The sequence below is a fragment of the Malaclemys terrapin genome, chromosome 6 (assembly GCF_027887155.1).
Source record: "Malaclemys terrapin pileata isolate rMalTer1 chromosome 6, rMalTer1.hap1, whole genome shotgun sequence".
NCBI classification, from domain to species: Eukaryota; Metazoa; Chordata; order Testudines; family Emydidae; genus Malaclemys; species Malaclemys terrapin.
In genome coordinates, this window is record NC_071510.1 from 99,545,797 (window position 1) to 99,557,953 (window position 12,157).

The following is a 12,157-nucleotide window of genomic DNA, read 5'->3' on the forward strand; positions in this document are numbered from 1 at the left end:
TAATTATATTCTACATGTTTTAAGACTGAAATGTAACCACAGAATGGCTTTATGTTAATTAAAAGGCAAGTTTAGTATAGCGTTAATAGCCTCGATTCCATAATTGTGATCATTTTGTTTAAAATTAGGAAAAAAGACTTATATCCAGGGACCCCACAATTTTTAATAGCCCCGGGCCACAAGAGAATTAATCCGGCCCTGTATGTGAGGCAAGGACCAGATCTTCCTATATATTTATACTGAGTCTAGCACTGAGTCTGCTTTTATATACAAGGAGGAAGAAAGAAAAAGTATTTTTAGTTCAAACAACCTGAAGAATCCTGAATATTTAGTAAAAAGACAGAATACTCAGTGTCATACTGTAGTTGACTTGTGCAATTATTTTTTTATGTTCAATAATTTCTTGTTGCAACGTGTTGCCAAAGAGCTTCAAAAATATGTTCATTTCTCTTTAACTAGAATACAGATTTCCACTCCAAAACAACCTGTCTTCATTTCCCAAGAACTGGAAAACATTCAATTTTGTATTTTCTTGTGGCACTTATCTGATCACACCTAAAGAACTATATATTTTGTAATTTGCCCTAACAGTAGTGAAGTGGAATTTTTATTAATTATCGGTTTTGTTGCTATTTTAAACTACTTGCTAGTAATGTCAATGTTTTGCTTATGTTTTCAAAAGATTACTTAAAATTATTTATGTCACTACTTGTTTATATTAGTCAATTTATATGCAAAATAGGTGCTGCTACAAATATTGAATGGAAAGGTTCAACGGCTACTATCCATTTCTGCTTCTGATTACAATTTTGTCCACTGTTTGATGTCATGCACCGGTGACTCTCAGGCTTGTTATCTTACTAAGCAGTGAAAAATAATTGTGTCTGTGTGTCACCATACTTTAGCTAGACACGAGAGTATGTTGCCCACACCCCAGAGAAAGATAGCACAGTATAACATACAGCCTATGTTAAATAGAGAAACAAAATACTTTTTCTTGAACAAAAAAACTGTGTTCTAGATTTAGGTTAAGAAGTAACTGATAGAGATCTGAAAATTATAAGGTCACGCAAGCATAGTAAACTTACCTTTCTGAGCTGTCCACTTTGTAGTATTTAATATATATTGCCATGATCTACCCAAGGGCTCAGTCTCCAACTCCTCATACCATTCAATGACATATCTGCTTATTTCTGAAACTGATGCTTCCCATTCCACAACCATTTGTTCATTTAAAGTAAGTGTCCTCACTGTATCAATCCATTTGGGAGCTGCAAATTAACAACACGTAAAAATTAACAGAAATAGTTATAAAAATTGTAATAGAGCAAACATCCATAATAGTGTAGCAATTCAGTGATGAGAGATTCAGATTTTTATCTATAGAACACAGTGTTTGACTTAGCAAAAGTCAAACAAGAAATTCAACTTAATTGTGTAAAGCATTGTTTTATTTATTTATACATGTACACACATACGCACAGAAAGAGTATCTGATAACACAGCAAACAATAATGGAATTGTTACAATAAGATGTGAAAGTAGATGGGGTGCAGAGACATGAAGAATTGGAATATATATTCATACAGAGACTTATTTTACATTTTATTGGCTGTAGTAGCACAGAAGAGTAGGTTTTGACTTGTGTTTTAATAGGAAATAAGGAATCAATGACAGAGGCCAATTAGTTTTAATAAATAACATAATAAACATAACATAATAACATAATAAAACAGTGACTCCTATTAATGGCCTTATAAACAGGAAGCACTATTACTAATAGGAAAATATATGACAAGCTGAAGTACAATGATATACCAATGCTTTAATACATTCTCTTCCATACCAGAGTATGCTGTTCCATTAGTCTATTGCACTTGTGTTAAATAAAGTAGTGAAACTAGACAATCCTGTACTGACATAGTGAGGAGCTAGATGAATTAGTAGGTCTTCTCCATCTGTAGAATCCAGGACAAAAAAATAAATCTCTACCACAATTTCACTTTCACCGCAACAGTACTTAAGACAGGCAAAATGAATTATCACATGGATACGGAAAAGGCTGTTTCAGTGATCCAAGGGAATATCTACCACACCATTTTATAAAAACGTACTTTTTTCACCAATAGATGGAATTCTTAGAGTAGCCTCAGGAGACTCTCCAACAGAGTTATATGCAACAACAGATATCACATAGGCTTCCCCCGTTAAAAGGAGCGCGGCCACCTTGTCAGTAGTGTTGTGCGTCATTTTAAAAGAAGCATTGTTTTCTGGACAGTACTGTATTTTGTAGCCAAGTAGATACTCAGAAGATGGATATTCTTTTAACACCTGTTTAAAAAAAATAATACAAAAGTTGTGTGTGTTTTGTAATACTGCTTATATAATTGAAAGCACATTTAATAAATATATAAAACATAAATACTGGACACATTGCCAGGACTCCAGAATTTTTCCTTTTTCTACCTCTGGATTATTTTTATGCAAACATATTTCAGTTTCTCAGTAATCTGTTTTCCAGTTTGTCTCATTTGGTTACTCAGAAAAGATTCCTGAAAAATATTTGGTGAGTCCATCAGAGAGTCAACATCCAGAATGTTCTTCCAACTACTTCATAACAGAAATTCTGGAAAAATTTGAAATGTTTGAGCATGCCAGTGGGTATATTGGATTACCTTCTGGATAATTAACAATGTTGAATTCTAAAAACAGATTTTATTGGATTCTAATAAATGTAAAGGCTTAAAAAGTCTGTTAAATTGATCAAATTGATCAAATAATAGCAGCTGAAAATATTTATACAATGAACATTACTGTTTTTCCATCAAATTTCTTCAAGGAATTCAGTTTTTGAAATAAGTTGTTCAACAGATAACTGAAATACTCAAATTATTCATTTTTCTTGCATTTGACCAGCTCAAATTAAAATATATTTTTATGAGTATTTCAATCAAGATTCTACAAGCACAATGTTACCATTCAGTTCTTATCTCCAGCATAGTCAAGTGGTGATAATTTAATGAAGAAGGTTTCAAAACTGTAAATTTGAATAGAACCGTGAGAAGTTATATTAACTAACTAGTTATATTGACTATTGACCATCATGACTTAGCAGTCAGTTTTTTTCAGATCATGTTCAATATGATGTCAGCATGGTCATAGGGTAAATGCTGACTGCAAAGTTGTAGTCAACATCATGTTACTTAACAGAAAAGTTCTGTAGGTTCTGTTCTAGCTTTGTATGGAGCTCGTCTGAGCCAGACTTGACAGATCTTTATGTCCTATAACACAGATGATAAAATGTAATTTCTACTGGAAGAGGCAGTTCGGATTTTAAAATCATGCGTGTACATACCTTCCACATAAGATGCACATATCTATTTGCAGCTGATGGTGAAGATTCAATTACTCTCCACAAATCCACTTTTTTTGAAGGAGCTATTAAAAACAAACAATAAAAAGTAGAAAACTTGCTGTTGCTTTTTAAAGAAGATTAACAGCAGTGTTGAATTTTTTTTTTCCTTCCTGACCCTTGTATACCTTCTCTCTATGCTGCAATCAGTCTCTTATTTCCATTCTTTATGGTCATTTCACTCTTCTTTCCTAGCTCTAGATTTTTATTTCTTTTAAATAATCCCGTTTTTTCTCCTCCATTGTATATTCCTCACTCTATCCTTTTCAGTTTATCTCTTGTTCTGCCCTCCCCCCTTCTAGCCTTCTTTAATTGAATGTACTTGTTTTCACAATTTCAAAGCCAAACTATGACATCAACCAACTGACAATACGCTGAAAATAGTCTGCTAATATTAACTTCTGTGCCAAAAGATTCAAAATTAATCCTGTAAAAAACTATGTTGTAAACAATTAGCCTGCCTTGTTGTTCTGTTCTTCCTATTTTCTCTTTACTCCATTCACTCCAGATTTCTGATTCAACACCAACACATTGAATGGCTATAGCATACTCTGTAAAATCCTGTAGATCCTTGAGATTAAATGATGCTCTTCTTTTATTTTGATTCATAGTGAAATTAGTTGTTACCTAAAAGTGAAAACATGAACACAAAATATGTTGTCTTTCTTAACAAAAAAAATAAACCTCAGCAGATACTTTATCTACTTAAAAACCTCAAAGACCATATCTATCATGCCTCCCAGATTACCCCTCCATTATAAATAAAAGGGAAAGCTACTCATCTTGTAAATAGTGCTTCTGTGTGTAGCTTTCTCATTTCTGGATCTTTGCAATTGTTCCACAAGATCGGCACCAGTTCTTAAGGTTACATTTTACCCTTAATGGCAGTAGTAATGAAGTAGAGAGCATGAGCTAGGCTCATTGCCTAGGGAGGTGGTGGAATCTCCATCTCTGGAGATATTTAAGAGTAGGTTAGATAAATGTCTATCAGGGATGGTCTAGACAGTATTTGGTCCTGCCATGCGGGCAGGGGACTGGACTCGATGACCTCTCGAGGTCCCTTCCAGTCCTAGAATCTATGAATCTCTGTTGGCACCCTGCCCTCTCTGAAGCATCAATGCTGCCCTACAACTGTTTGTCATCTCCAACTGCATGGGAACCAAAGGTCCCAGCAATAAGACAATCTAAAGATGATCAACATATGATCAAAATATCTGTACCAATGAAAAGACAGAAAAACCATGTGCCAAGAGAAACTCCCCCTGAAAAATTATCCTCCAAACTCTGAGGGGAAACATGTAGATGCGTGGCAATAATGATCACTTTGAAGAAGAAGAAGAAGAATTATATGGTTTATAATTTTCACCTACTCTAAAGAGATAATCAGAACAAGCGTCTCAGCCCAGGAAAGCAGGGAAGTTCCATGATTGTCCCAAAACAAAAATGAGAGCAAAGCTAAAACATGCAGTATCCCACAAGCCCGACACCAACAGTGGGAATAGGGCAGATTTTTTTTTTAAAATGTATACTTAAAGGGGTAAGATAACCTCTTAAATCAATATTGAAGAAGATAATGAAGTGTGACAATTAATCAATAAGGAAGGGGGGAAAAACACTCAAATCTCAGCCAACTGAAAAAAGAAATGCATAAAAATTTTTTGGGGTGGGAGTGGGAAGTTTGGCTACCCCTATGTTGGAGACAAGCTTCAGAGTACAGAGAGTCTGAAATCAGAATTCCCACCTGGAGGCCAAATCAAAGAAATAATGCTTTGTAATGTGTGGAGAGAGGACCAGAAATCGACGATGGCACCCCTGGTGGCTGCCTTGTCTCTTATTAAGTGAGCCTTGATATGGCTTCTTTGTTTCAGCTCAGCCAAATCATAGCAATACAAAATACAATCAGACATCCCTGAAATGGTCTCCAAAACAAAGAAAGTTTTGTGGATTTTCTTCAAATTTTAATTCACTCCAGTTAGAACCCCAAAGACTTAACAATGAGCATATGAAAAAGCGCTTTCCTGGGGAAGGACATGTGATTATAGGAAGAATGTTGGATGATAGGCTCATTAACAGGTGGAACTTCAACACTACCTTGGAGAAGAATGTCAGTTAAGTCCACAGCCCCATCTTATTCTTATAAAATCTAGGTAAGGTAGATCCATCACTAGGGTATGATGCTCACTCATTGTGCAGATTGAAGCCATTGCAGCCAGGAAAATGACCTTCTGTGTAATAGACTTAAACTCACAGGAACTGGGTGGTTCAAAGAGCTTTCTTTCATCAGCTCTGTCAAGTCCACTTTCATAACCCCATGACAAAAGGGTTTGCTTTTTTTTTTTTTTTTAATGGAAGGTTTTAAAAGTATCAAGCCATTCAGAGACCTTCAGCTAGTTTATGATAGGCTCAAATACCTGCTAAATGTATGTGGAGTTATTTTTATAAATTGGACTCAGACAGGTGGACAGAGTAGACAAGCTATTTTTGTGAAGGACAAACAGAGGGGCCCACACTGAATCATTTCCACTTAGAATTGTACGTCAGATGAATTGTGAGATGCAGGGAAGACATAAGCCACCTTCTCGAACACACTGCTTACACATTTCTATCCTGCCAGGACCCAGGCTGTCAGAGAAACATCTCCTACTTTTGTTGTAATCTAACCTAGAGTAAACATAACTATTGTATTTTCCAGAAAATAATAATAAGAAAAACATGTTTGATCGTTGGTCTGACTGAGGGTACCTCCACTGAAATTTTCCTAGGACAAGTAAGGAGTAGGATGGCTCTGAAACAGACAGAAGGGCAAGAACAATTTACCCTTGACAGTGAAACAGAAGGTCTTATCCATCTCTATTTTCTAATATTCTAATATCATGCATGCTTATATTACATTTGATACATTACTAATACATGAGTTATTATTACTTACATCCTTGCCTTTTGTCATCAGCATTTAAAAGGATCAACATTTACGTCAGTGACAAATGATCTAATATTCTGAAAATAATGATGTAACTTACCGAAGTATTTGAATTTGTGTTTCTGTATCGAAGACGACAATTTAAATCTAGTAATGTTGGATCAGGTTTGTCCCAGGTTACGTTAAGCAATTGCTTTACACCAGCAATTGTTTCTACTGAAACTATCTTAGGAGGCTTAGTTTTCACTGAAATTAAGAAAAAAAGCTCATACTTTTAATAGAAAAACATTGTACAAGTTGACTTCAAATAAAAGTTTAGAATAGTTTGAGTATGTAAATTCTAGGAATAGTTACTTTATTATTCTAACAACGCAAGTTGTAACAAATTTGCACATATCGGTGCATATTACATATATACCAACTGTAATGATGAAAAACTACATATAGGACAGAGATTACATGCACAGCTAACTATACTGTTTGTAGACTAACTTGCACACAGATGTGCAAGTTTCTTTCATATGTAAATGCATTGAATTTGTTTCTATTTATAATGTAACCACCACATTCTCCTCTCAAAGGCAGGGGACAGAAAAAATAATAGAGCTGCAGCTGAGTCCTACCTGGAGAAATAAGGGAGAACTCAGTTGGAAGATGGTTCAGGGGTGACAGGAGTTTGAGTGAAGGGCTGGCAGAACTGTTAGGGAATGGACAAGTATTGAGAGAGGAGAGGAGAGACTAGGCTAGACTGATGTAATGGTGGATGTTCTTAGAATCATAGAATCATAGAATGTTACAGCTGGGAAGTACCCACTGAGGAGGTTGTACTTTTTTTCCTCAGTAGGATCACTACACAGGCAGAGTTTTCACATGAATAAAACTGAACTGTAATTCACAAGTCTTTATGTAGATATAAAAATGTGGATTCTATCCTATTCAGATTCTAACCTAGCTAAGCTATGACAAAGCATAACAGAGGAAGAAGTGGAATCAGGCAGGATGGAGGGAGGAAGAGGTACACAATATGTTATGGTTGCTTGGTTTTGTGATAAGCATAATGGATTTATTTATTTTAAATAATTAACTAGAAGAATGGCACAGTGGAGTGAGCAATGTAGGTATTCTGGGAAAAGATAAATCCATCTGTTTACTTAGAGCCAAATCCTAAAATCCTTTTGGATGCTGAATAGCACTTCAAATCATCCAATTTAAATCAAAGTGCTACTTAATATGCCTGATGGTTGAAGAATCTGACCTTCATTTACAAATTACTAAAAATTCAGTAATTTACACTAGTTCTCCCAGTCATTAGTTTAAATATTGCAGTAAATAAATGTACTGCATTACGTGTACAAGACTGGAAGGGCGTTTAATCACACATTGGTAATGCACTAATGAGAGTAAAGTTTTTCAACACTGTTCTGTGCAACATGCTGAGAGAATTGATATGGAAAGGCAAGGAAGCACAACAATAATCAAAAACCTCTTTCAATTAGAGACATACAAGTCTTAAAACCTTTGATGAGCTCTCACTGGACAAATCTGAACATCAGAGAACCACAGTGTTATTTGACACAACTGACGGTTTCTGTTCAGGAGACACTTAAGTTAGAGAAGTGTTGAGGTGATTGGGTAGGCAATATAGTAAGAGTCAGACTGACACAGCTTGCATGTATATGGTTACAAAAAGAGCTTTTGCCAATATGCTAATCTCTTCAAATATATAAATTACATTTTATATGAAAATATTACTTACAGTATATATTACACTTTAGAAAGGAACAGCAACGTAATGTACTTTAATTAATAAAATTTTGTAAATGTTCAAACAGTAATGCAGATTCAATTCTGGCTTTTGGGTGGAGGGTGCATGGGAAGGGTTTGTTTCTTCTTTAAATAGCATGTTCTTGCTATCAATTGAAGAACACAGATGCTTTGATTCTGCTTCCCCACTGAATTATCCATAGAGCCCTGCACAGATACAAAATTTGTATCTACAGCCAATTCGCAAAAATGATCCACGGATATAAAGCAGATTTCCAGGGTTCTAATTATCCATATTAATGTATTCCACTGCTAATTTTTTAATGGTAAAGGTGCAAAACCAATGTAAGAGAAAAAGATGGGGCTTTTGAGGTATTTCTTTTATATAGGCCAAAAAAAATTCAAAAATAAAAGACCTAAACTTTGGTACGTAAATCCACATTGAGGCACTCCAATAAGTAGCATGATTTTGAAGAGTGCTGACTATCTACCACTAACTTCAATCTCCTGGCTAAGGGTCTCTTTCTCTGCTACTTCTCCTCTGTGCCTACGCCCTCGAACCAGTAGTCCAGCTGTGGACTGCTAACCAAGGCTGAAATTTGACATGTATATCCCCTTGTGCTGTTCCCCTTTCTCCCTTACCTAGGGAGGTGGTGGAGTCTCCTTCCTTGGAGGTTTTTAAGGCCCAGCTTGACAAAGCCCTGGCTGGGATGATTTAGTTGGAAATTGGTCCTGCTTTGAGCAGGGGGTTGGACTAGATGACCTCTTGAGGTCCCTTCCAACCCTGATATTCTATTATTCTCCTCCAGGAACACCCACAGTTGGTAGTGCTGATCCCCTCATGAGGAGCACAATTACTGAAATGAGGACATTTCTGGAAGGCAGAGGTAGCAATACATGCAGGGGAACATGCCTTGGAGTATAACTTAGGGAAAGTATGGTCAGGGTCTTGGGGGTTAATAATGTGGAGAAGGGATACAGAGGGGCAAATATTGCAGACTTAGCCAATAAATCAGCTGTCGTCCTGCAGAGTGGGGCACATTTGGGTGGGGGGCAGCTATATAAGGGTAGAGAAGAGGGCAATATCTGTTTATAAAGTTAAGGAGGTTTACTGGCTGAAGGAGCTGTCAAAGGACACAGCGGAATCAGTATAAGGCAGCTCCAGAGTGGATGTTATGGCAAACAATACACCAGTTCAGGTGCATAGTGTGGACTCACTCAAATCAGTGCAATGCAACCAACTGAAGAACAATTATTCAAGTGCTAAGACAGAAAAGTCCCAAGAGGCAGAGCCCGCTACCATTCTCCTTGTAAACTGGTTTCTTAGAATGCTAGAGTACTGAGTGACACCAAAGTATAGTCTTTGCAGCCGGGTTTTGAATATGGTTCTCCCATATTGTAAGAGAATACCCTAACCACTGAGCTAGAGGGTAGTATGGAGCCAGTCTCTGTCAATCTCTCCTGTTTAAACTGTTCCACTATGTGTAAATACTTAAATAGTAATGGGGAAAGAGAGAGACTTTATAGCTTGGTGGTTAGGCATTCACCTGGGAGGTGGAATACCCAAGTTCACATCCTTGTTCCAATAATTAATTATTTAAAACAAAGTGGAACAGCTTCAACAAGAGATTGAGATCACCAAAATATCCCACATCCCACTGGCTAGGGCACTCACCTGCAACATAGAAAAGATGCAAATTCCTCTCCCCTGCTCAGACAGAGCGGGAAACTGACCTTGGGTCTCCCACATCCCTAAGAGCCCTAAACACTGGGCTAAAAGGGAGGCACCATCACCATCCCATTTGGCAAATGCCACCTCCTCACTCTCTCTCTTCCCCTTTCCACCTGTCCTCCCCCCCACCCCCCCGCCAAAAAAAAGTTGGCCAAAACTATTCAGTAAATTCACAAATAGCTTCAATCAGTCACAAACTGCATTTTTGGCAGATAAACTAGTCATCCAAAAAAATATTGCCCAGCTCTAATCTAAAGGCCTGAGACCCTCTCAATTCTTTGCAGGTTCAGTAAAATGGAATTAGCAGGAAAGACAAATGGAAATTGTTTTGAATAAAATTCATTATACCTGTGTGCAAATGTGAACTTATTAAGTTAAGGTTGGGAAAAATAAGCATCTGTATAATTTAAATGATTTTTTTTTTCAGTTTAGATATAGTAACAATGACAAAAAGTTGTTAAGAAATACTAAATTCTTGGGAAGAACATTCACTAATTCAGTTACATTAAACCTGACCATGCTGACGGACTATTGAAATGTGTAACAAAACTGTCATTTAGGAATAATCTACCTTTCCACTTGATATTTTTGATACATAGTTTCATGTGTTGCAGAACAATATTGTATGACATTCACAAGTGATTTAGTGAGAGAAATTTAAATTAAAAAGCTTTTCAGCAGCTCTTCTTACACTTTCAAGTTATGTTTGTTCAACTGAACTCTTACCACTCACAGTATTTGTATTAACCAGGTCTGCCTTAAACTTAATTGGGAAAGAGACAGATTTAATACTCAAATTGTAAGCTCCTTCTGGCAGGGACTGTGTTTTTTGCTATCTATTTGCACAGCACCTAGAACCAAGAGACGCTGGGTCTCTGGAGCCCATAAGTGCTGCTTTTTTACAAATGAAGAACATACAGAATGTAATCAGGCCTAGAGAGAATTTCTACAGAAAAATAAATTGATATAGAAAGATTTCTGTTTTGGCTGACATACAAGAAACTCAATAGGTTATCATCCCAATTACAATCTCAGGAAGCAAGGTGGAATGCCCTAGATCCAACGTATGCCAAAGAGACTCCCTTTCAGTCTATTTCACACTTGAAAACTTTCCACTCTTTTTCAGGATTCAGTTAATCTTTTCCCAGAGCACACTGAGGACCATTATGTGCTTGCTCAGAATGAAAAGCTATAAAAATGTGGATTGCCCCATTTATTTCCTATTCTAAAATGTATGCTGTATCCTCAATTTGATATTCTATTTTTATTTTTTGTTTTAACGCTTTTCACTTGATTTTTATAAGAAAGTTATTTTGTGTAACTAAATGTCAGCATGGTTTTATTTGATCTCGTTATGTAGTATTTTATCTTTAAGTATTTTACAAAAGAAGTTACCTATTTTATTCATATTTATAGGAACGCAATCAGATATGCCTACACCCAAGACATTTTCAGCTTTCACCTGACAACAATAGTCTTCAGCAAATGGAATATCTGGGGGGAAAAACGAACATGATCCATTGTTGCTTTGACAGGTATCCTCTTGAATTGCATCCTTCAAATTTTGATCCCTGTCATTACAAAAAACAAAGAAAATTTAATTTGCAACCCTTTCTTAAATCAAGGACAACTAAAAGAGTTAATGGGCTTAGTTTTAATTACAGAGACAAGGTGGGTGAGGTAATATTTTATATTGGACCAACTTCCGCTTGTGAGAGAGACATGCTTTCGAGACCCGAAGAAGCATTTTGTGTAAGCTCAAAAGTTTGTCTCTCTTGCCAACAGAAGTTGGTCCAACAAAAATATTACCTCACCCACCTTGTCTCTCTAATATCCTGGGACCAACACCGTTACAACATTTCATAAAATGTTAGATTCAATTAGCAATTATAGTTTAAAACAAATATTCAATAAATTCCAAACAACAAGCTATGTTCTTCTAGTGAAATTCTCTTAAAGGAAGCTTAACTACCAATAAATGCCATTCCCACAATGTATTGCCCCTGCAAATCCATACTGTAGGGTTTTGTTCAAGTCTTAGAACCATTTAAAGGCTGTTAACTGTTAAGGAGGCATATGTGCAGTCAGCACAGAGCCAAACAGATGTAACTGCAGTGAAAACAGCAACGTTCAAGGAGCAGCAGTGAACAGAACAATCAATTTAATGGGGAATCCATGAGCCTAGTTAATACTGGGTTAAAATCCTAAGCAGGAGTATTACAGATAAATGTACACATGCAGCACCCTTCTTGAAAAGCATTTCATAGCAGGATGCATGTACACAGAAGCACTCTCCACAAGAAAAAGGCAAGAAGCAATGAACTGCCAC

The 12,157-nt window shown here is 36.4% G+C and overlaps 1 protein-coding gene across 1 annotated transcript in view; it reads right to left on the reverse strand.

The window, feature by feature from the left end:
- The window catches only part of IL31RA (interleukin 31 receptor A), a 77,423-nt gene that overhangs the window by 27,118 nt on the left and 38,148 nt on the right, over positions 1-12,157 (reverse strand). The window contains exons 7-12 of the mRNA XM_054033048.1: positions 11,224-11,399; positions 6,433-6,578; positions 3,874-4,039; positions 3,356-3,438; positions 2,115-2,331; positions 1,089-1,271 (exon numbers count right to left, since the gene is read on the reverse strand). Of these exons, the coding sequence (XP_053889023.1) occupies positions 1,089-1,271; positions 2,115-2,331; positions 3,356-3,438; positions 3,874-4,039; positions 6,433-6,578; positions 11,224-11,399 (971 nt within the window). The remainder of the gene's footprint in view (positions 1-1,088; positions 1,272-2,114; positions 2,332-3,355; positions 3,439-3,873; positions 4,040-6,432; positions 6,579-11,223; positions 11,400-12,157) is intronic.